This window comes from Pieris napi, chromosome 2 (assembly GCF_905475465.1).
Source record: "Pieris napi chromosome 2, ilPieNapi1.2, whole genome shotgun sequence".
Lineage (NCBI taxonomy): Eukaryota > Metazoa > Arthropoda > Insecta > Lepidoptera > Pieridae > Pieris > Pieris napi.
In genome coordinates, this window is record NC_062235.1 from 7,253,281 (window position 1) to 7,278,773 (window position 25,493).

General features: G+C 32.6%; 2 protein-coding genes across 5 annotated transcripts; one reads left to right on the plus strand and one right to left on the minus strand.

Moving 5' to 3' along the window:
• The first annotated feature begins 201 nt into the window (after nt 1-201).
• Nucleotides 202-2,909, plus strand: LOC125063009 (ras-related protein Rab-4B-like). The gene is made up of 4 exons (XM_047669199.1): nt 202-416; nt 533-613; nt 720-1,052; nt 1,375-2,909. Exons 1-4 carry the CDS (start codon nt 401-403, stop codon nt 1,587-1,589), a joined length of 645 nt encoding a protein of 214 aa, XP_047525155.1. The 5' UTR covers nt 202-400; the 3' UTR covers nt 1,590-2,909.
• A 35-nt stretch (nt 2,910-2,944) lies between these two features.
• On the minus strand, nt 2,945-23,629 carry LOC125063007 (hexokinase type 2). 4 transcript variants are annotated; one of them, XM_047669197.1, is made up of 9 exons: nt 23,347-23,629; nt 12,426-12,588; nt 12,147-12,328; nt 11,813-11,986; nt 10,145-10,244; nt 9,321-9,510; nt 7,799-8,004; nt 6,531-6,757; nt 2,945-5,039 (listed from the first exon to the last, which is right to left on the minus strand). In XM_047669197.1, the coding sequence occupies exons 1-9, from the start codon at nt 23,368-23,370 to the stop codon at nt 4,950-4,952; spliced, it is 1,356 nt and encodes a 451-aa protein (XP_047525153.1). In that variant the 5' UTR covers nt 23,371-23,629; the 3' UTR covers nt 2,945-4,949. The 4 variants fall into 4 exon arrangements, with proteins under 4 accessions (XP_047525153.1, XP_047525154.1, XP_047525152.1 ...); XM_047669198.1 differs by lacking the exon at nt 23,347-23,629 and adding an exon at nt 16,959-17,208; XM_047669196.1 differs by lacking the exons at nt 10,145-10,244; nt 23,347-23,629 and adding exons at nt 11,559-11,658; nt 13,389-13,574.
• Between the last annotated feature and the right edge of the window lie 1,864 nt (nt 23,630-25,493).

Here is a 25,493-nt window from a genome sequence, read left to right on the forward strand (position 1 = left end):
TTTAAATTTGTTCTCGGCCTTTGGGAGGGTTGTGCGGTACCGAGCGAGTGCCTAAACCGTACATGGAGGACACGGTGGAATTTCTAAAGACAAGCACGAATTATAAAAAATCCTATACTTGACGCTGGCTAATGCATAAATCGTGCCAGAGCCATAAAAAAAAGTAACCATAGCTGATAGCATAGCATGCGACATGAGTCAAATTTCAAGTGTAAAATGTGAAATGTCTATCTTTTGATTTTGTTGTTTGTCTTTCAAAATAAAATGATAACATTGCACGAATATGTTACGTAGATCATAAATTTATTATTATAAAATATTTTCTGATACATCTACGAAGCATTAGTTCAGTGCTGTTTAATTACGCTGCTATAAAGCTTCAGAAGAGTTTGTTTTTGAGATGACGGAATCGTATGGTATGTTAAATGTTCATGGTATGCTTTGAAATTAAAGCTATTGATTGATAATTACAACTAAGTCTTATATATAATTCTTAAATTCGTCACTAGATTTTTTAGTTTTTATATTCCAGAATACTTATTCAAGTTCCTTGTCATTGGAAGCGCTGGCACAGGAAAATCTAGTCTTCTTAACAATTTTATTGGAAACAAATGTGAGTAATGTGTAAAAAATATGTTTATACATGTTGTAGATGTGAATATATTTGTCAAGCTATGATCAAAAAAGCTTTGTTGGTTTACTATATGGTTTTGTTTCAGTTAAAGAAGATAGATGCCACACAATCGGCGTAGAGTTTGGTTCAAAAATTGTTAACATTGGTGGAAAATCTACCAAACTTCAAATATGGGACACAGCTGGCCAGGAAAGGTTTAGATCTGTAACACGGTCATATTACAGAGGAGCAGCAGGGGCTCTGCTTGTATATGATACAACATCCCGTGATTCTTATAATGCCCTTGCAAATTGGCTAAGAGATGCTCGCACCTTAGCTAGTCCTAACATAGTGATATTATTGGTGGGTAATAAAAAAGATTTAGAAGAATCTAGAGAAGTCACATTTTCAGAGGCTAGCCAGTTTGCACAAGATAATGGTAAGTGAAAAAACAGCATTTATGGATAGTAGATATACAGCATAAACCCTGTGTCAGTCTCCTTTATATCTTTGACTTGAAGGTTTCATAGATCACTAATTCTTAATATAGATAATGTCTTAGTTTGACACTTTATTTGTTTAGTATGAAAAGTTAAGATTTTTTTGTGGTTTTATTTTGACAGTTTCATATCTGTTAAATTAATTCCAACATTAAGTTTATAATACAATTTGTATTGAATTCATATTTTAATGACATCTCTGTATATGAGTTTACACATATTTAATAAATGAAGCTGTTTAATCTGACATTGTTTTTTCAGAGCTGATGTTCCTTGAAACAAGTGCTAAAACTGGAGAGAATGTAGAGGAAGCTTTTCTAAAATGCTCCAAAACAATTCTTGCTAAAATTGAGACTGGTGAATTAGATCCAGAGAGAATAGGATCTGGTATTCAGTATGGAACTGGAACTGCAAAAAGAATATCTGCACCAAAGCGTCCATCTAGGACTCCATCAGATTGTGCTTGCCGAGTTTAATACAATAATTAATTTATATTTTGTATTGGAAAGTTCTAAAGAAGACTGTCATGAAATGGAATGGATATTAGTAATAGGTGTGTAGATAATTTTTTAGTTTCACTAAACAACAAAATGTGAGTGATTCTATAATGTTACACAATTCTCTAATCATGAATTTTAATACTGTTAGTGAATGTTACCTATTACATCCAAGATTTGTCTAGGTCTTCGACATGTAAAAAATTGTTTATATGACACTATTTAATATAAGAATTGTATTCCAACTAAGTTTGGATATTGCAAGCATGGATTGAGTCTCATAAGTTTTAATTGAAATTGAAAATCACTTAAGTACTGATTGATGACTGTAGTAAGAATAATGTATATTTTATTTTCAACATTAATAACTGGATGTGATGTATAGTTTTTCAATATTAGTCGTAGAAAGACTTTAAAATTAAATTAAGTTATATACTCAATTGAATTTTTACACCTGATAGCACTACTTACAACATAACCAAAATAATTTAATAGAATTGTTTTTCTCTAAATACAGCAAACGTTATCTTTCACCTATTCATGAGTGCCAATTTATTCTCTATTTGAGCTATAGACAGCAAACAAATAGTTTAATGTTAGAGTTTATACTCTCGGTTTCAATTTATATTCACAGATAAACAAATACCAAAGCATTGCTAAGCAATAAGATTGATATTGATGATGTTGACAAAACCATGGGAGCATGATCTTGACTTGTAACACTTTAAGTTTTGTGTAAATATTTTTCTATGTATCATTATGTTCGTAATTCCGGATATTGTATCTAGCGTGTTGTGGTGTAAAATTCTCCTCTTTCAAAAATCATTTGATTAGCTCAGCTGAAGAATTCTATAAGACATTCAAAGTTGAGAAATATATTTCCAGTGCTCTCTTTGTCACTAAAATATGTTTAAATAACATTCCGTGACATGTTTTAAAACAATCTCATAATGATCCCTCCTTTATTTAATTTTTTCCTTCCAAGTGAATATTAGTCATTAAGTAGTTTTTATTTGTTCCCTTTAAAATAAAGCAAGTAGGTAACCAGTAATTAAACATTTAAGGTTTTATTTCTATCACTTTCTTCAACAATAATGTGCAAGAGCAAATAAGTATTCTAACTTATGCTTTAATAAACTACATACTTGTTATATTTTACTGTGGAAGAGACTTATACCACCAAAAATGTATACAATTTCATCAGTATATTATGCACTAATCTTTGTAGGAGGGTAAGATTCACTTTGTATTTTAGTGCACAGTCATCGATGTATTGTGACAATAAAGTGATAAAAATAATTTTGTGTATATTTTCATGGTATAAAACAACAAAACTGTTTTAAAAAATTTATTTTCCAAATAAGTAACATTCTGCAGCTCGTTGATACATTGAGCTAGCTATATTAAAATGATTGTTTTCTAGAATGGTTTCATTGAGGTTAGTTACAGGAATAAATTATTCTCCAAAATAATTTGGTTATAAAATTGAATTTATATATACACAATGATGATGTTTTATAAAGACCAGCTTTATTTACTAAAACTTTATTGTTTAATACATAATGGTCTTGTAAAGCAATTTTTGTGATATGTGTACTTCTGCTTTAAAAACATTTTAAGCCATTTTATAGATGTTTCAATACCTTTGGAATGTAGCTTTGCAGAAAGTATACAAACTCCTTTTGAACCTTATATGCAATGACATGTTGAGCAAAACAATATCTGTGGGAAAATGTAAAAACTTGTACACTTGCTTTGTGCACTAAATATTGAAAGATTTAGAGTTTGTACTTTATTTGGGCCTCTTAGAAATCCACTGTAGATGTGAATAAATAAATTATCATAAATGGATGTCATACAATAATTAATACTAGTAACTATAATTGGTCTTACATAACACACTTTCTCCTTCGCATATTTTAGCGAAGGAACGAATGTTTAAAACACCTATATTGTTATATGCAACAAAAATACAACACTAACACAAAATGCACCTATTTTTAACTAGGAACTATAATGAAAAATTTAATGTAATCTGAATCATAAATAAATTGAATTACAAACAATGTTGATTTAATATTTGAATAAATCAAATTGCTGCCAATAAACTTCCTATTTGTGCTTGAATATTTTTTTATTTCCGGGATTAGGGCCGGCGTTTTTTCCTTTCGACTGCAACACATATAGACTATACTTTAAAATAATCAGAAACCAAAACAGCAAACAATTTAAACATTAATTCCTAGTTCTATCACAGTAAAATATCGAAACACAATTATTCAGAATTGTTGAAAATATCGTTTCACTACGCTAATCGAATTAGAATCGTAAAACTATTTCCTAAATCATTCAAATATAATAACGACACACTTAAAATAATATCTTCATTAATTTATAATAATAATTCACGTGTAATAATGAATAAAATAATCAGGCAATGGAATGACAATTACAACATCATATGTGGATTGTGATGTGATTAGCATAATTTCTGAGATTCACATGTATTGCTACATTCGAATATAGTAATGCCATAATAAATTAATTTAAAATTTTCATCCATTGCAAGAAATGTAAACAACTTTTAAAAATAATTTTCGTCGTGTTTTGTTTAATCTTAAACTTCTGTATAAAAGTAGACTCTTATATTACAAGACCATCACTCATAATTAACTACATTTTTAAATAAAGTCACTTAAACTGCGTGCTCGCTGACTTGAGGGTGAAACTGACAAATGCAGAGGGCGCTTTCCGTTAAATGACACTAAGGCCAATATAGCATTCCGTTAAATATCAGTCTTGTAACGATGTACACGATGAAATTTTTTTGTACAAATATTAAGTATTCGTTAAACTGACTAGACTATTCTAAAATCGTAAGTACAAGTGACATTTTAAGTGTTCTATTAACAATTGACCTATTGGATCTTAGTGCCAATTAATTCTTAACGTGGGATTAAATAGGAATGCCGTAGTTATCAGCTGACGTCTACATATAAAGTACTTGACGTCTATCTAATTCATATAAATATCATGATAACTACAATTTCCTATCCAACAGAGAGCGATGCGTAAGACTGCCAGTCCAAGCACACAGCGCTAATTTAAAATAGCTAAACTAATACTAAATGATGACCACCAGTCTATACCACTCGAGACGCGGAAAATGGCTAAAAGTAATCGCACTTACATCAAAAATAACAAGTCTTTAAACTGGTTTCAAAAAGTCACTGGATAATCTCCAAACTCACTATTACCGAATATTGTAGGATGTTTGTTGTATAAATTCGTTGTGTGCGATCACTGAGCGTAGCACCGCGTAGTAGGATTAAGGTATGTTTACGCGTAGCTTAGTTGTTGCCGGCAAGCAACTGCAGCTACTAAAGCTGCCCCGCGACCGCTGCCATCTTCCGACAGCATTAGGTCGAACTGAAAATTAAAAAAAAAACAACGAATTAGTAGTTTTAACTACAGTCAAAGTTTAAGTCAAATTAAGTAAAGATCTATTTGATTGGAAAAAGACGCGATAGATGCGATTACACAACTATAAAGTATTTTGTGACCGAAACGAAGTAAATGATAAGGATTTTAGTCGTATCAATATAAAATAATTCTTGTCATCGTTATAAAGTATTTTATTATGTAAATATCTAACGATTTACTCTGATTTTTCGATATGATATTTTGCCTATATTCAGGAAATGAAAGTTAGGTATTTTTATTGATTACTGCTTTTGGGTATGAATTGAGGAGTCGCGTAGGTCGCCAATAAAATACCCTTTAACCAATATTGTTAACAGGTAAATTTTTTAAAAAGGCACAACCATCTAGTTCTTAATTTAATTAAGGCCGAGGCTGTCGGTAACATTATTTTATTTCAATAGACATTTATCGCGAGACAAGGTTGTTGATATTTTAAAACAGGTTTCTTTGTTCCAAATGTTAGCGGAACCAATATTTTAATTAAATCTCTATGAAAGCCATTATAATTTAAATATGCTTATTTATCTGTATCTGAATATATAAGGTTCTTTTTCCGCCATGACAATAAGTTTTTAAAAAAGTGGGGCGTGGCGGTTGAAATATTACTTAATTGTTGAATAATGTTTATAGGTGAATGTGTCTGTAATATATATAATATATATGTTATAAATTCAATCCACATTTACAGGAAAATGTTCCAATCTCCCAGTTTTGCCTTTATTTGTAATTGTCATCGACCGCCAATGACGACAATATGACGCTCAACGATAATGTTAACGTGATTTCCAATAACAAATATTATTTAATGAATAAACAATTTTTACGCAATATTGATTTTATTGTTTTAAAACATTTTTATCTATTGAACTTTTCGACATTGACACGGGGGCTCGGCCACTATCTCGTTTTGATAGAGGGCTTAAAGGCCACGACTTTGGGTACTATTATCACTTTAGTTACTAAACTATTGTTTGACGTCAACACGAAATGGGTGGCCCAATAAATCTATTCGAATCGGACTCTTTAATCGTAACTTAACTTTTTTCCACAAAAATATAGCGCTAACAATCGAGATCTTTAGGACCTTACAAACAAATAGAATGTTTTGTTGTTGGTTTCAAAGATATATTCTTAACTACGTTCTTCACGGTGGAATGATGTTTTTTAATGGCATTTTTATTACGCAACACGAAATAATAAACTACACATTCAACATGATTCGAGAGCTAATGGTATATTTCTACAATATCAAATCAAATACCTGATAAAGATACCAAAGAAAATAAATTATACGCGAAGGGAGAATGTATGAGAATCGACTCCTTTTAAGTTAATAAAATTTTAGGTAAACCATAGCCAAATCGATATAAAGACGATAACAATTATTGTAGAATTTCTAGTGCATCTTATAAAACCCGTAATTTAAGGATAACTCACCTGTATGCCAGGTCGAACGAGTTGGGCGATCTTCTCGCACATAAGTGCATGGAAATGTGGGTGGAATCTGTACACAGAGCCATCGATTCCTACTGTCACTCGGGGCTCATTCATCTTATTGAGTAGAGTGGCAATACCGGCAGAGACAAGATGCGCCGCCCGACGCGACACACACTCGCACACGTGTCGTACGCCCGCCATATCCGCTTCCGTTGCGTGTGACAAGCCTGGAATATGGATTTCGGAATTTAAAGGCCGATTTACATTATCTTAGTGTTTAGGAGAGTGCTTTAGGATAGTACTTTAGTTGAAACATGTAAACGCTACTTGCTTTAGTAAACGCTACGCTAAAGGACTTGCCTTTCAAGTTGTACTAAAGCACTCTCCTAAACACTAAGATAATATAAATCGGCCTTTAAATGTAGTATGTGGATATAGAAAACTTTCTCGTCTCTCAGATAAACAAATTTAGCTATTCCGTTTTATCAATATCCAGTCAAAGGTAAAACATTTATGGTGTGTATAAAAAATTATTAATAATAATTTGCTTATTAATAAACAATTGAATTATATATTAATTAATTTCTGTCGTAATAAAACTATATATTTAATAATACTAATTAGTATTATTAGTACTAATTAATAAGAATTAGTACTCTATAAACGCAACACAACTACAGAGGAATTTCGTAATTATAAATTTATTTATTTCACGTAGCCTCATCTCAAATTACCAAACGATAGCGCCATTGCAAAAACGTCTTAATATTCATTATATAATGTACAAACATCACCTGGTGCCAAATTAACGTCAAAATGTGCGTCACGTTTTTATCGCAAACCGACGTAATTCAAATTTATCATTAATTTAGAGCTAATAAGTATTTAAATTAATATCTTATTTAAAGAAAAAACGGGAGACAATCGGGCGCTTACGTAACCATTCAACATAAGTAAAGTTATATTGACATCCTCATACTATTTGTTTACAACTTCTGATAACAGTGAACTTTAACTGGTAATACCCCAATGCCCTTAGATATTCAATAGCCTAGAGAAATCAACACATTACCGGAATACGACAAGATTAAGACATATATATTACGAGAGATATGTTGTATAACAGTTTTGTAAAAATGAATTCGATAGCAGTAAAACAGGTTCTAAAGATCGATATGAGCTCTTCGTTTGTTTTCTTGCAGATTATTACGTAAGCTGATAATATAATGCTTTTACGACTAGACTAAAATATGGTCAAAGCAACTCACCAAGTTCTTCAAGTACATCCATACAGCTTGTGAAATCACCAGGTTTGTCCGACTCGATCTCTGATACGTACTTAGTGTAGAAGCTTCCTCTTTGGAAGAGTAGATCAGATCCACGACCACCGAATAAGAGGCCCATGTGTGTGTATTTTACGAGGGCAAGACGCACCAACTCTCCCATATACATGCCTGATATCATCTTCTCTTGACTGTAAATAGTATTAAAATCATATAGATCTCAAAGATACTAAAACCACATCAAAAACAAGATATTTGCCATTTTGGGTGTCCTTAGAGTCGAAACTTGGCGCGAAATATTATGATTTCCGTATGTCAAAATCAAATACCTTTGATGACATCTCTCTCCTCTCAATCTTAAAATACGAGTTAGGGAATAATGCATTTTTAAAATTGCTCTATGATTTCCAACATAATTATAAGATCTAAAATATACGGAAATACCTTAACACAAAGTAAAAATATTCCCTATTTTTTGTATAGAGTATTTGCAAAAGTTTCTTTTAATTTTTTACTTAAACTTTTTGTCTTTTATCACATATATTAGTAATACGTTTTGCAATTTATATTATTGAAGATTAATATTTAAATTAACGTAAGCTCGGAATAAAACATGTGCCAACAAATTTCAACTTTACATAAAAAATATCCTTATACTGTAAATGTCACCATAATATACAATAGATAATAATAATCAATTGTTGATATTATGTCGGGGCAGAACCTAGTTTTCCTTATCCATGTTTCTTTTGACTCACTCCAAGCAGTTTCGAGCGTATTATACACTTGTATATGTCGTAAACTTGATAAAAACACAATTTCTGCTTAGTAAAACTAATGACATTACTCTACAATCTACATACACTTACTTATCTATGGTGAAGTAAATTTATGGGATTAGGAACAAAATGTTATATAAACTGTCACGTATCATAATGTAATTTTCGCGCGTTTTTTTACATTAATATCAATTAAAATTAATAACGTTTACTAAGCAGCTTAACGGCTAAGCGAACTACGTCTTCGCTTATAGAAGAAAGATTGCTGTTGAATATTGAATATCTGTGATATTATTAAGAAAGCATAGTACTTTATTTGTTATGTAATGACTCAATGTGTGACTCAACTCTGTTGATTGTAGTATCGCTGACAATCAATTCTGGATTATACGATACTCTATACCCTACATGCATCACGTTTTAACGACATATTTTTCTTAGGATATGATATGAAATCTGATATTCAATTGATATAAGTATAGCATATTCAACTGAGAAGCTTACGTAAACGATTAACGTATGTTTGCAAAAATTCGGGAAACATAAAATGTTAAATGAGGAATTAATTTATTTAAAAAACGAAACTGTACTGGAGTGTTTGCATTGTGTGTGTGTGCATTGACATGTCTTTAATACATTAAAATCCTATCCATAAAAATCTAGTAGTATACGATAAATTCGCTTGCCACTTTCGTTATAAAAATTCAAAAAACAACAGTTTGACTTACATCTGTTTTCCAGGGTTGATAGATTTAGTGTCGATTTCTCTGTCAAACTCCGTTCTGACGAAGTCCAATGTGCCATCATCGCCAAAGGCTCCCCACTCTGTATTAATTAGAAGCTCAGGTTTTCCTGGTTCGCCATCAAATAATTCACAATTTTCAGTCTTCTCCACGTAACACGCGTTACTACCCGTACCTGTTTTATTTTATCCATTAATATTAAAACTAGGTCATATAAATTTGTACATGAAACATTCTGGTAATTCGACCATGAAATGTATGAAAGTATTCAAGCGGACCAAACAGTATACAGCGGAGTAAACATACTCTCGATGTTTAATGTGAAAGGTTAAATACAATGAATAATGTAGTTAGAAATGATAATGAACGCAACGTTAGTTCTTATAACGTTATTAAGACATTAGTACAGGGGTCTCAAAAACTTTCCAGCCTTAGGGCCATACTGATTGCTCCAGTAAGTTCCGAGGGCCAAAACCATATGTCATTATGCTTGTTATAAGTTATGTTTTTATCACAAAACCAATAACAATAAGCCTACATCAATATTATGAGTAGTTAGCCCATGACCATATCAATGTCATATTAATAATTATTCAACATAAAATTAGAATACTTCAGTAAACTAAATTTAATTTGGTATAAAAAATATGTTCTCTAAAAGGAGTTTTCAAGTATGCTATCTCTCCGCGGGCCGGACAAAATCTGTCTGTGGTCCAGATGTGGCCCTCGAGCCGTAGTTTGGAGACCCCTGTTATGTATTAGTATACTAATTTGAGTCAATAAAACCTCTATAAATAAAGTAAACCTACCAACAATAAGTCCTATTTTGCAGTTGTGGTTTTTCCACGCGCAAGACATCAAAGTACCCGTGGTGTCATTGAGAATAGCGCATATATCAATCTGTACATCCTACAATGAGAAACATGCTGTTATGTTGCAGTCTTGAATCCCAATTCCCAAGTGGTTCCTATGTTTAAACCCGTGGTTGATGATGATACTGAGAGGCTTTCAATCTTGAACCAATAACAACCCAAAATATTGTAACGTATTTTGCCCATCGTTTATAATAAAAAAAGTGCGTGCGTACAAAGTACACGTCAGAAGTGAAACTTTTTTGGCAAACTAATTTTTAAATATGTATAAATATGAACAATATTTATACAAATCTAAAACTTTAGATTCCCGAGACTAAGAGGGAGGGAAAAAGGAGGATATGTTAGGAATTTAATGAATTTTATTAATTTACTAGCTGACCCGGCTAACTTCGTTCCGCCTTAATAATAATATCGTTGTTACTTTAGTTAAACTTATTTTAGGATTTCATTAAGGAGATAACTTTTTTTGCAAATAGAGAAATGTTTTATTGCTTGCCATTGCAAAAGAAGAATGGCAGTTTTACACATTAGGCCTCTTCTCTCTATCGCCAATATTGCGATACTGCATGTTAAAGCACTTTCTGCTTTACAACATTTTTTGATGAGGTAACACATGTTTTCGATCAAGATCAAAGCCTGGTTATGCATCTCCTCATTTACCTCAAGTTCGGAATTTCTTGAAGTGACACGAATTCGACGTAAAATGATGCGTAGTTTTGTCAACAAATGTCACCACATGCCGTGTGCATTCGTAAAATTAATTTATTTATTTATTTATTGTTATTCGATAACTTATCCGATATTTTATTACTTATTCTGCTATTCGGAGTGGGAAAAAATCCATCAAAAAAGACATAACTAACATCGGTCCAGCCGATCTCGAGTTATAAGTGTTGTAACAAACACGACTTTCTTTTATATATATAGATTTCTTCGATAATACAAATACGTGGCATATTAATTTACAATTCGTCATTTGAGATTTCAATAAATTATTTGCAATAATATTTCATAAATTCACTTTACGAAATTTTAATTTAAAAAATAGAATTTCTATGACGTAATTCAACCGTCTCACTGTCTCTCAATCGGTCTCAATCGCTCTCTCCCTTATCTTCGACAAAAACGCCGCACATCTTCGTGACGTATATTAAAAATTTATGCGCCTAAAGAAGTTTCACCTCAATAACCTAACGTGCAATAGATGAAAAGATTTCGCATGCAGTTTTAAACGTTTAACAGTGGCTTTTTCAGATAAGAATTTTGAGGAATAGAATTATTGAAAGCCTCCATTGGCTCTCTCATCATGCCTTACGCTATTGGAGAGCTTATATCATCGTCAACTCACCAATTATGATTCCTATTCGGCAATGGGGGTTCTTAAATGCACATGACATAAGAGTCCCCGTTGCATCATTAAGTATGCCCATCACAGACAACTTTAGGTCCTGTAAAATCGTATGCCTTATTTTGAATTTCGAAGACCGATACTATTCTCTCATATAAACCCGTCGTGTATCAAAGAAGTTTGGTCATGTGTGACTAACAATAATAAATAATAAACTACAGAATTCCCAGTTCTAAACGTTATAGATAGCTTACCCCTCGTCTAGCGATAGCATCCTTAAGACCTTGAACAACGTCTTCTCCGACAACTCCGGAACACGAGAAACCTTTGGTCCAACGTTGTAGCAATCCTTTAGTTAAGCCCAGTTGTCTTAACGGGAAACTGAACGTGAAACCAAGGGCTAGACGTTCTTTGTAAACGTCATTTTCCTAAAAAATAAGGTAATTAAATTTTAATCTTTATTCAATAATTGTCGCATAGATTAATTAATACATTTACAAAGATACGCTATCTCAATATAGCTAAAGAATCAATATATCAAAAATTTTAACTGCCGTATTACTGATTAAAACATGCATTGGTACTAACCTTCATAAAATTGGATAAACATTCGGCAATGTGGTCAAAAAGTGCCAATCCCGTTCCAGTCATAATATGAGTAGGTATAGCGTAAATTTTCGACTTCATATCAAAATGATTTTCCCCAAGATTTATTATAAGAACTCTAAAATTGGTTCCTCCTAAATCTAACGCCAAAAATTTACCACGTTCTATAACAAAAACAATTATTAGCATATGTAAATTTTTATTAATTATGCATGCAAAAGAAAATTGAGAACTAAAAATTTTGTATTATTAATTAGTTACCTTTTCCATTAGGTAAGTCTTGAATGTATGTGTTCCAGCATTTGACGATTGAGTTTGGATGAGTGTCTTTTCCGAGACCTTTGATCAGGTCGTTGTGGAGTCTGCTCATTATCTCCCTGATCTGCTTGTCCGACATGTGAAATACTTCGCATTCTTCGCGAATCTAAAACGCAATCGAAAGGAAATAAAGGCTATCTGATAATAACATATTTATTCAGAATTCTTTAATTAGTGACTAATTATAAATAAAATAAGATGCTAGTGGCTTTAAAAGCATTAAGTATTTTATTTCGTCAGAGTTAAAATAATTATAACACATTATTATACTCAATACATTAAGCAATCATAGTTTCGACATATTAATGTCGAGGATTAATTTTCGAGGTCACATAAGCTTGATTCTTTTTAATTTCTATTTAAATACATATATACTTTGTACTGCACATTAACATGGTCAAACTTAAAACCGTAATATAAATTATGGTTATTTAACCAGTCATTGGAATTACCGGTATGATAATCCCTACCTACTAGTTACCGGGAGGCACGTTAAAACGAGGAAAGAGGCTTGGCAAGAGATTAAAATTTACGATGACAAGTTGTGTTTAATAATCTGTGTACATGACGATATAGAATGAGTAATAAGTCGATAAAAAAAATTTACCGCGACTTTTAATAATAAAACCGAATATTTTTAACTCATCTAAATTGTAATTTTTCTATGTACGTATAGTGGCCAGTGCTAACCGTCAAAGCTAACCGTCCATTTTATCGCGAACAAGTTTCACAAGGTCAAAGCGGTCATTACAACACTACTATCGTACTATTGTCGCTACTGCTATAGAATTGCTTTCCAATATGAAATTCGTGGTATGCAATTTTCTAACACAGAACTGGACTCGCCTAGAACCGGCGACTACGACTCGATTTAAAAATTATTTCAACAAGGGACTCATCACTCACCTGAGGTAGGTTGTTAATAGCCATACCCATTTTTATTTTTTTAATAATTACACACGCGCTAAGCTAACGCACGACTTGCTTTAGTAGCAACTAGCAAGGTAATATGAACTATGAAGTGAAGTACGGCAATCGAATGTGCTATGACGTGCTCTGGCCGCCGTCTGTACCTCGTTTGTACGTTGAACAAACTGACGCATTCTTTTCATTCATGATAACAAACTGATGTTGTCTCCCTCACGTGTGCAAATATTTTATGTGATAGAATAGCGCAGCTAGCGTTTCCCATCGAAATGTAATTTTAATACAAATTTCAGCCAAGTTGAATAAAATTGTTGATAATTTTACGATTGATGAACTATCACATAAACAAAATGTATGCAAAGCTTTTTGAAATATTTATCATTCCCTCTCCGACGCGCCTTCTTACATTTGGCTCCGATTGGACGAAGCGTGGGCTCGTTTGTGACGTCAGATAAATTCCCCGAGTTGAAGGTGTCTCTATATTTGCAAAGCCTGCATTTGTATGCGTGCACATGACCGACAATAAACCGTGTGTGTTAGCGGTCTTAATGATGTCTATCACGAATTACCTAAACTACCACTATTAGAGATGTAGAAATGCAATACCTATATGTTCATTTTCAATAGGTTTGAACATCGATGTTGCGTGTTTGCTGTGTCGATTGTAAGCATTTTTCTTGTCTATTTTTAGTATTTTAGTTTATGAAAATAGACTGAATGTGTAATTGACCTTTGAGAGAAGTTAAAGAGTTAGTGATCATTGTATTTTACAGAATATTTTTCTAAATTATTGTATTGATAAAGATACAAATAAAAGTAAGACTGATAAGATAGTTTGTTATTTTAATTATTTTTGTCTCAAAAAAGTAGTAATGACCCACCTTTAACCTGTATATTAATTTTCATATCAATAATAAACTTTTGTAACGGCAACAATTCAGTTAGCCGTTCAAATTAATAATAATCTAATTCAAACATTTTTAGTGTAGGTTTTCCGAAAAGCAATCCATAAAGGAAAAAATCTGGTATATATAATACAGGGAAACCAGTTTTGAATGCGGAATTAAATCGAAATGTTATAGAAAGGCGGTTTACCTTACATATATACTATACATATATGTGAAACAAAAATATGTTTATTTATTTCTAGAATACATATTAGAAATCGGAATCAGAATAGTTTAGTTTATGCGTATACATTCAAGTTTTATTAAAAGGTGGAATTAGATATGCAGGTAGCAATTACTTCCGCAAAATTAGTTTTGACCACCATTTTGATGGCAAAAATATGAAGAAAAACCATTGTGATAATTTATATTAAATTGTAAATTGAATTAGATTTAAAAATATTAGTAGTTTTACAAATTGCCTCAGATATTATTGCCTTAAATGTTTAGTATATGAATCAGTTTAGAATTTTTAATTTACATACATTCACAATTATTTATTTTCGACGTTATTTATCGTCAGAGTCGCTCACTCTTGGCAGCTCTTACGATAGTCGCATGTCGTATGTTTATTTTTATTTGTCTCGTGACAGTTTCTGATCCACTTCACAAACGGAAATGTATATTATCTAAAATAGGCATAGAGCAACGAGAAATTATGACGTCAATCAATTCTTTATCGTAATAACTGAAAGCTACGGATTGATTAGTATCACAGATAATGTTTTAGTTATACTGATATTTAATAATTTTATGGTCTTCTTTTTTACGATTTTTGAAATGAAACTTCTTTAGGCGCATGAGGGTACATTTTTACGGAAACGTCACGAAGTGCAGCGTTTTTGTCGAAGAAAAGAGAGAGAGCGATTGAGAGAGAGTGAGAAGAAATTCTATTTTTAAAACTAAAATTTCTTAAAGAGAATTTATGAAATATTAGTAATTAGTATTGTATATTTTATCTCAAATAACGAGTTGTATATTAAAATGCCACGTGTTTTATTATCGAAGAAAAAAATTAAAGCAATTAAATTTATTATTTGTATTAATTTTCGACACTTATCATTTTAATGACAATTAAATTAAATAAATTCCTAACATATCTTCCTTTTCCCTATCACTAAATCTCGGAAATCTAAAGTTTTAGATTTGTAAAAAATTATATGAACAAGACTAGAAAATTAGTTTGCTTCTGACATGTATACTTTGTACGCGCGCACTTTTCTTAAATGTATAATAAAACTACTAAGGAAAACTTAGAGGAATGCAATTAGAAGACTTTTTTTAGCTAGGTAAAAACTATAATCTTCAACTGTGCTGATTGGTTATGTATTTTATAAAATATTTACTATAATAATAATATGATTATTTATTCATAATTATTATGATCTTTGAAAATCAAATACGTCTTACTATTTTGTAAATCGGAAAGTTACTTATAAAAAAGCAGAAAAATCATTTTACCTTAAAACGTTTTTCAGTATTTTATCTATAAAACTACCTAGACTGTCTTATCAGCACTTCATACTATAACATTCGGATAAAGTACCGCATCGGTCTTATCAGTGATAGCAATTTTATGATGACTTTAATTATATTAAATTGTTAAAAAACTTTCCATTCTGTGACATTACAAAAATCTTTCATGACGCATCACGTTAAAATATGTTCGCCACGATTATATTGTTATTTTGAGTACAGATTAGCAAGTTTGATTGATAACTAGATCATCAGTATTGGTCGCGATTCTCAATTTAAAATGTTAGCATTTTAATAATCGCCTGTAAAATCAGTTATAACCGGCTTAAACCATTCACGATTATCTACGAATATAAATTTAAAATCGTTTTTATTGAACATGTAGTGGTAAAAAGTTAGGTAGCGAAAACCCTGCTATGCCTCTTTTAAAATTTGAATTTTGCGAGAATTATCCTTGGAAAATTATAAAGAATATACATTAGCACACATTTTATCATGATATTATATCGTTCTGGTTGACCTAATGACATTAAAATCCAGTTTTAAAGGTCTATGTTTTATATTACAAACTTCCTAAAGCAAAGAAAATTCTTTTGAATCTTCAATTTAATACTCTTATACTATAGTCATACTTTAGTCATCCTTAATAAACAAAAAAACACGAAACTTAAAGGATAATTGCGTAAGGTTGTAGCTGTCATGTCAAGAAATCAACAATGCCTTCGTTTGACCTTCCTTAACATTGACCTTCTGTGAATCCTACGAATATAATTTTTTTGTAAAAGTTTATCTCACTTTTTTATCGACAAAATGTTTAAGTTGCAGAATTCATCAGATATATGCTTTTGTATCAACCACGATATCGTTACAGGCAAACATTATGGTTATTAGGTACTAGAGTTAGTTTGTTCAATACATAATTTTATAAAATTCTAACACATTAAGGTACCACAAAAAAAAAGAATGCTAAGCTTTGCTGAATTTATATTGATTAACATGAATAGGTATAATTTTATAATATATGAACTTCGTGTCCTATCATCATGTTTTCCTTAGAAAAACTACGAAACCATTAAAAATGTTTGGAAAATTTCAAGCAAATATTGTATGAACTATGTGTACTTACGACGTCTCGTGCTTGACGCATATCGATTTGTCTTGTCAGTCTCGCGGACTGAGATAAAAGGTGATGAACGAGAAGCGTTGGAGTCCACAGGATGATGGCATAAATTCCACAGGGTACAGAAAAATGATGATATCCGCTTGGGCGAATACCGGTTCGTCTAGTCTAGACCGTGAAGGTGTCGTTAATATTTAATAAGTGAAAGGAACCGACGACGTGAGCGCGAGTGCTAAGAGGCAACTTTGCTAGTCGAAGGTCACCTTGAAGCGGCTGGCGCATGTGCACCACACCCTCGGCCCTCCTCGCCGCGCCCCCCGCGCGTCGAATGACGTCACACCCGGCCCCCGACCAGGGTTCACAACCGTACGATAATTATCGTACATTTGCGATAATTTCATAACTACGTACGATGTACGATGGTACATGACTATCGTACGCAGATTGTACGATAATTTCCAGTCTGATAAAAAATTTGATGATTACACAGATAGCCCAATAACAATTACAGTTTTTAGTGTAAGTGCCATCTATTGGCTTATTATTCTATTAGGAACTTATGCTGTCACAAGGCAACTACAGCAGATGAACAAAGCGTTAATGTACAAACACAAAAACGCATCAGAATGCACAGCCAAAAAATTCACGATTTGTATGGTGACGCAGATTTGGAAGTCTTCGATAATATTTTAATACCTAACGAATTTTAAGTGATAAAAATAATATGCGATGTTTACGGACAATAGGTATATCACTTAGAACGAACACCATATTGTTCAACGAGAAAATATTGCGTATTTTTGTTCCTCTTTGACGGAAGAGATTGAATTATTACTATTTTTTTTCAATTTGAAAAACACAAGTTTACAAGATTGAAACTATAAAGCGTTTGCAACATTTTATTTTCACGTTTCATATGATTTTTTAAAGTATTTTTAGCCATTTTCCTGACTGTACGATAATTTATCGTATATGGATCACATATACGATAATTTTACGGCCCTGGTACGATAACCGCCTGGCTTCAGGTTGTGAACACTGCCCCCGACCGTTCATGTACTTGCCGCCGGCCGCGCCACGTGACGCCCTTCACGCAATGTTGCGCTTCAAAATAACGCAACATAATATTCCGGCGCAACTTTACTTATACTTGTGAAACCAGAATGATGAATAAAATGCAGTAAATATCACGCAACGCATGTCAATACATACTTCATTTAATACCATAAGGGACCTTTACTATCTTGTTATAAACATTTACATAGTTATCAAGTTATCATTACAAGTTTATTTAACACGTGTCGGACAAATTGCTGTACTAAGCGAAGTTCAAGGAAAATAAATATGTATTGTTATGAACACGACAAATGCAGAAAAACGTGCAATGTTAATACTTAGTTGAATGAGCTGCATAATACATTAAGTTTGCATATTAATTAGATATACATCCATATAACTTCTGTAAATTGTAAAACACGTTCGCTACGTACAAGGTAAAGACCTTGACTTTTCCGTGTTGTCTATATTTTATAATAGAAGAGAGAAAGAGAAAGAAAGGTGCACTGGTCAAGGTCATTTTTGAACTGAAAATTTTGTTGATATTTTAATACTTAACACACCTTTTAACAAGTTGTATGTATTTTAATTTAAAATATGGACGAATGTGTTGGGTAATAAGACATTGTGAAAGGATTGCTTCGATGTGGGTGTGGTTTGACGTGCCTCCGCGCAGGTTCGCACTGCAGTTGAATATCTACTTTTTTTTTTACTAGAGATACAAGTAAAACCCAGTGTTTGAATGTTTATTCTCAAGTGTATTTGAGACATTCCATTTTAATCTCATCGTAAACTTTATGACTAGGTTTTGATAGAAGAGATGTTTTGAATAGAGGAAAATGTAGATAAAAGGCGGTTTTAAAATTTTATCTGTGGTAAATTAGAAATCCATTCCTTTTTGCAAATAATATTCACCTTAAATCTTTTAACTTAGGTAAAGCTTTTGTTTTTTCGATATTTTTACTATAGCTTAGACCATAAAAGTTAATATGTAGATAATATATAACACATTTTAAATAAATACAATTAGTAGAAAACACCTTAAGAACGACTTCTGTGATTCTAAAGTCTGCACATTATTTGCAGGGAACTTACCTACGCGTTTTAAATAACGACATTTTAGGTAATAAAGATATGGCTGAAAGTGATAAATTTGCCTTACTTTTACTATTTTAGTTACTTAAATAAGGAAAACGGGCATTTTATTTTTTATGAATAAGATTGTTTTAAAGTATAGGTAGTACCTACCTATAGGTAATATGTACATTGCAACGGTTAGAACACGAGTCTTAAAAACAGTTATAATTAACTTCAAACTCGTGCTAATTTTATCATTTTAGCACGGTCAGTCATTCAACCCGTAACCATATAACATGAACTATTTATTTTTTAGTAACAATTCACTTATTTAATTAATACCAAAACATTTTGTAACAACCAGTATTTTAGTTTTTGTACATTACAATATTACTCAAAAAAGAGGCCAAGGTCACTTAATTTGACCTAAATATTTAAATATATTATAGAGCAGTTTTGGGCTAGAGGTTTCAACTTTCAACGCGTTCTAATCCCAGCTGTCAAAAATCAACGGACTTTTTAGGCTTAGCGCGCACGGGTTACTTTTGTCATCGTTGCATTAAAGTTTTTGTCATTGTCACGTCATGTTTTGAAGTCCAAACGCGCACGGGTTACTTTTGTCACCGTTACATTAAAGTTTTTGTCATTGTCACGGCATGTTCTTAAGGGTAAGCGCTCACGGGTTACTTTTGTCACCGTTACATAAAAGTTTTTGTTATTGTCTCGTCATGTTTCTAAAGTAGAGTGCGCTCACGAAGGGTGACAAAACATTTTTGAAATCGAAACGTCATTTGCCGATATGAATTTCGAAGGGACAGTCATTGTCTGTGAACTCTGAAACTATGAAAAAAAAGCGAAAAAAATACTTGGTATACCCCCTTTGGAGTTACAGGCTACTAAGGGGAAAGTTCCACTCTTTGTTCTATAAACTTCGAGAACATCCAAAGAAATGTTTGTTGAATTACTTCGCTGTTTAGGACCTGCACTAACATACAAAAATACGAGCATGTCTGTGACAGCTGATAAAAGACTCGCTGTAACTTTGAGGTAAGTAAAAAAAATACATTAGTTAATTTTAGATGATGTTTATTTTAATCAAAATACAACATTATTTTAAATTTAAAAGCAAGGATCAATTCAATTATTTCCTGTGTTGTTACTGTATTCCTGGCAAATGTCATAAACCTGGGAATCTTCATTATAGTCAGCGCAAACTCTGAAATATGTGATCCGGTAAGTTGGAATGAGTGGTTTTGATACATAGACTTTATTTTAGGTATATACGGCGAATCGTAGCTGAGGGCACATCGATTTGTGTCTTGTGTGTATAAAATTGTGTGGATAAATACCTCTTTATCTTTATCATCTGATGAAGAAATAGAAATGCAAGTGGAGTTCTTGGAATCGTTTTCTAGGTCTGAATAAGGTTTTAAGTTATTTGTATGATTGAAATGATATATAATAAATTAGTACAAAAAGTAATTTCCTATCTTAAGAACCCAATGTATAACAACATTCTTCATACAAATAATTAATATACTATATAACTAATAATATAACTATATACTAATAACTTCATGGTCATTAATACTAAAGACATAAATAAAAATTTAACTGTATCAAGATCACTTCATCCAATTTTGCCAGTATTGCCCACAAAATAAATTTATTTTTCTATTTGCCATGATATTCCGATTTCGGCAAAGTCAAAGAGGCAGAATATTTGGGTTTGATTTGTGAATTTTAAGGACTTCCTATGTAACTTGTAGATGGATACATAGGAGAATAATTTCGTTGGGCGCTGTAGGAGTGTAAAATACTCAGAAACACCACCGATAGGTACACTTTATAAGCGGTACGATCCCAGAACTTAAGTAACGTCCGCACGCCACGGCGGTAGACAGTCGACCGACCCCCACTAGTGTGCTTCGGTATACTACATCCCTTCCTTATTAAAATTAATAAAAACTTATCAAATGATTCGAAAATTAACTTTAATTTTGTTTCTTTTACATTTTAGGATGATAAGTCATTAATCTTGATTTTCGTTACCTCGTCGTCTGCGTGGTGGTTAATGATTTGCCACTCACCATTTTTAACCCTCTTAAGGTGGACAACATTTCTGCGGTATTCTTTCCCCGTTGAATCATTTCTTACCCTAATGTCTCCACCGTTACATCTGTTACCGTGTGAGACTCTGGACCACAATTAGGAGCCAATTTATTTTCTCTTGTCATATTTTGAAGTCTAGCCGCTTTTCTCTTCCTATCAGCATATTCCTTTCCTTTTTCTTTATTCTCCCTATCTCTGTCTATAAAATCTGAATATATGACTTTATGTTCCATGTACATGCCATGAGAATTTTATCTCGAAACTGTCTACAAAAGAAGAGTTCAGCCGGGGTTTTTCCTGTTACTGTATGAGGGGTGCTGTTGTACATTACAAGGTTTTCTAGAAGGTCCTCTTTCCAATCCTTTTTACCTAACCTGTTTTACTTAACCTGTGGCCAATAGGGTATTGTATTGTAAATTACAATTCCGCACTCCTTACAAAACGCTTTGAAATTGTCACTTGTAAATTGATTGCCACTATCGGAAGTTAGGGTTGCAGGATATCCCATCCTCGTCGCCACTTGTAAAATACTCAGAAACACCACCGATAGGTACACTTTATAAGAGGTACGATCCCAGAACTCAAGTAACGTCCGCACGCCACGGCGGTAGACAGTCGACTGACCCCCACTAGTGTGCTTCGGTATACTACATCGAGTATTGTCTCTTAACTGTACTTCTAATTTATTCTCCTCTGGGACTGCTTTTAACAGTGGCACCAAAGATAGCTTAAAATGCTTTTCTCTGTCATCGTCATCAGAATTGCTTTTGTTATTCGTCATAGCCTCAATAAATTTGTTATCGTCAGCACATTTCTCTAAAACATTTAGAAGGCTTTTTTCGTAAGGTATTGTTTTCGTATATTTCTTTCTGGAATATTGGATTCGCTGTGGTTCCTCTTCATCAGCATCCCTACTTTCTTCTTCATCAATGTCCTCTGCGTTTCCTGAAGTTTCTCGAGTGTCCATGCTTGGAACAAGGAATAAAAGTTGTTCAAAATATTTGTACATTTTACTTTTTTTTGCGGCCTGGCCTTACTTTGTGGATTTTTGCTCGCGTAGCTCACGTGAAAAACAAGCTCTTAAATTTCACACCTTTTTTGTACAACTTATCCGCCGGTCGGTGTACATAAGTATCACCCAGTTGTCACGTCGTAACATGCGCACATACGTATCCATAAACTTGTTATGAGTGAGGAAACAGTCACAGTGACAAAAGTAACCGGTGTGCGCTAGCCCTCACGATGCTGGTAAACATCGTGATGAAACCAACATGTCGAAGTGCTAAAAATCATGACGTGTCGAGCCCAGAGGCTGAAGACTTAATCAATTTTCGACAGTCATCACCCGCTAACGCCAAACGAATTTGTTTAATATAATAATTGTAGTGTTAGGAAGCATTAGCTAATGTCAATCCCATTCAAATTCGTTTAGCGTTAGTGGGTCACGCCTGTAGAAAAGTTAATTTGTCTCAAGCCCTAGAAGGATGATCGTTTGCTGTTAATGTTCCAAGAAACAGGCAACACACAGCAAATTTCAACACTGGATTATTATTATTTAATTCAGTAGGTTTAATATGATTTTAATACACTACAGCCCGAGCTGAGCTGTCAAGGTCAAAAAAAAAAAATCACTTTAGCAATCTTCATTTTATCTATATTTTATTACGTAATGTTAATTAAGAAAAAATGTCAGCGTTATAAAACATAGCTAGGAAAATAAAAAGAAAACATATTTTTATATCCACGCTTTTAAATTTAAGAATTATTTTGTTATCGACATTAATTTATTTTATTAAATTTATGCTAGATGTATGAAGAATAATAAAATAGTGTTAATTTACGAATCCTATTGCCCCTTCTATATGTAAAATTTAAAGCTCTACAAATTTTAATTTAAAATTTTACCGTTTTCGAGTAATTGCCAAAAAACTCTTCTTAATTTTTTTAACCATTGCCGAGGGTTGCGAATCTTACACATTGTTTTTGTATCATACCGTAAAACTACAATATATTCGTTACCAGCCATATAATAAAATTAAAAAAAAACTACAATATATCTAAAATGCAAACTTTGTTGTCGAAATTGTGGTTTATATTTTCATTTGACTGGAGTAATTACAGCCATTTTGTTAGTGTTTTTCATACTTACTTTCGGGCAAATGGAATCTTTCATCGTGAAGAACTCGTCAATGGATGTAAACACTTGCACACTCAATAACGATCTGAGAAATGTAAGTTTCCACAATGACTTTTCTACAAACTTCCCTCAATAAACTGTTTTATCTTAGTACCACAGTAATAATATTATAATCTTTATCTAAATTGAGACTAGAATTACAGTCTCACAACTACGCCGAACAGTATAACATTTATTATTGTTTTAAGTATTATATTGTCATAGAGTGTATTGTTGAACAATAAATTAATTCACTTTTATGTTTCAATAAAGATGTATTATGCCGACTGGGAGGTCTTTCGAAAACTAAATAACGCAAACGGGTAACGCAAGTAGGTTGTTAGGTAATAGATATTTGTACTTTGTCTTACTGAAGATGTTGGATGATGTCCAACAATCCATACCACCAAAATATGAGTACCTATTCATAGTACCATATACCTATTCTCAATAGCTACATTTGTATAAATAAGGCGATCGTTTGTTTTTGATTGTGGTTCTTTAAACCCTTTCTAATTTCTAATTTTGTATTCTTAAAATTGTTCGAGATTGGTTCAGTAGTTGCGACTATATAATACAAATACAAAACTGAGCCGGAACAAAGCAATAAATACATCAAAATAAAATATATTTTTTTTTGCCTCTCGCATAAAAATTTCTACGAACAGTTTATCGACTATTGTTATTTATAAGTAAATCGATTTGATTCGTTGTGGATATGTCAAGTACCTACCTATTGTTGTTATTATATAATCACGATCAACACTATTTCTCGGCATTCAACACTATTTCTCGGCATTATTCTTTATACATACGTGAGATGTTCAATAAATAGTAAGACTGCGATACATTCTCCTTGCAAATAAAAAAATAATAAATACTGGTGTGTACAGCCCAAACATTAGATATAGGTAATAATGATTTAAAAAATCACCAAGAAACATAGAAGTTATTTTTTTGCATCGTGTCGTGCATTCTGGACATGCGGGAGCACAGGACGCGCTGGGCTCCCAAAGCAAAATACCGATTTTCGAAGCTACTATTACGGGGACTTTGAATGCAGTACAAATAAAAAATTTGCGAGGGGAAATACGCAAGCAACGGCGTGGCAAACTTACTATAGTTGTTAAGTTTCACCAAGATAACGCTTTCGCGTACAAGTCCAGAGTTGCGTTGGCTGCCCATCAAAAAGCTGGCTTTTTGAAGGAATATCCATATTCACCGGACCTAGCTCCCAATAATCTACCTATTTCCGCTATTAAAGAAACTTCTTAGGGGCCATAAATTGGAAGACGACGACGCAGTAGTTGCCGCGGTACACGATTTTCAAGGGATTACGAAGATTTTTTTAAAAGGGAATTTCAGCTTTAGAATAAAGATATACAACATGTATAAACCTGGTAGATGACTAAGTCGCAAATTAAAATAACATCTAATAAAAGATAATTGCGTCACTTTTTATTGAACACCCTAGTAAATAGCCAGAGGTTGTTTACAAAATACATGAATCGAATATTACGTGTCGCGTTCCTACCTTACTTTACGAGCTATGGGTAACTCTATGCACATATTATGACACACGATATTTATATGAAGTATTATATGGGGTTATTGTCTTGTTCCATGCGAACGAAGTCAAATGAGCTCCAATGGGAAGCTGTCCGCTTAGAATTGTGTTAAATTCTTTTCGATATGAAGGTATATCCGGTTGATTAGATACCTACACATGCAGCAGAATAATAATTACAAAATCCGTTTGTACTAGCCTATATATTGCTTTGTAAGCAGGTACACAGATATGGAGGATGTTTGCTGTGACGATTTTATTAGACCCACGTGATGGAAATACAAAATGTGATTAGGTTTCTGTATCACGATGATTCAAAAGTTTGCTTATATTATGTAAGTCACAAATCTGGTACACAGGTAGAATATATTACCAAAGACAATTAATCTATAATAATTGAAAAGCATGTTATTTAATATACCTACGCGAAACAACATTTTTAAACGACTTTGGAAAACTATAGTTTTTGGTTTGCTTTAGGTACCTACTTACCAATATCATTCACAGATTTTCATTCTTATCATCGTTGTCTGGTTTTATCCGACTCAATCCG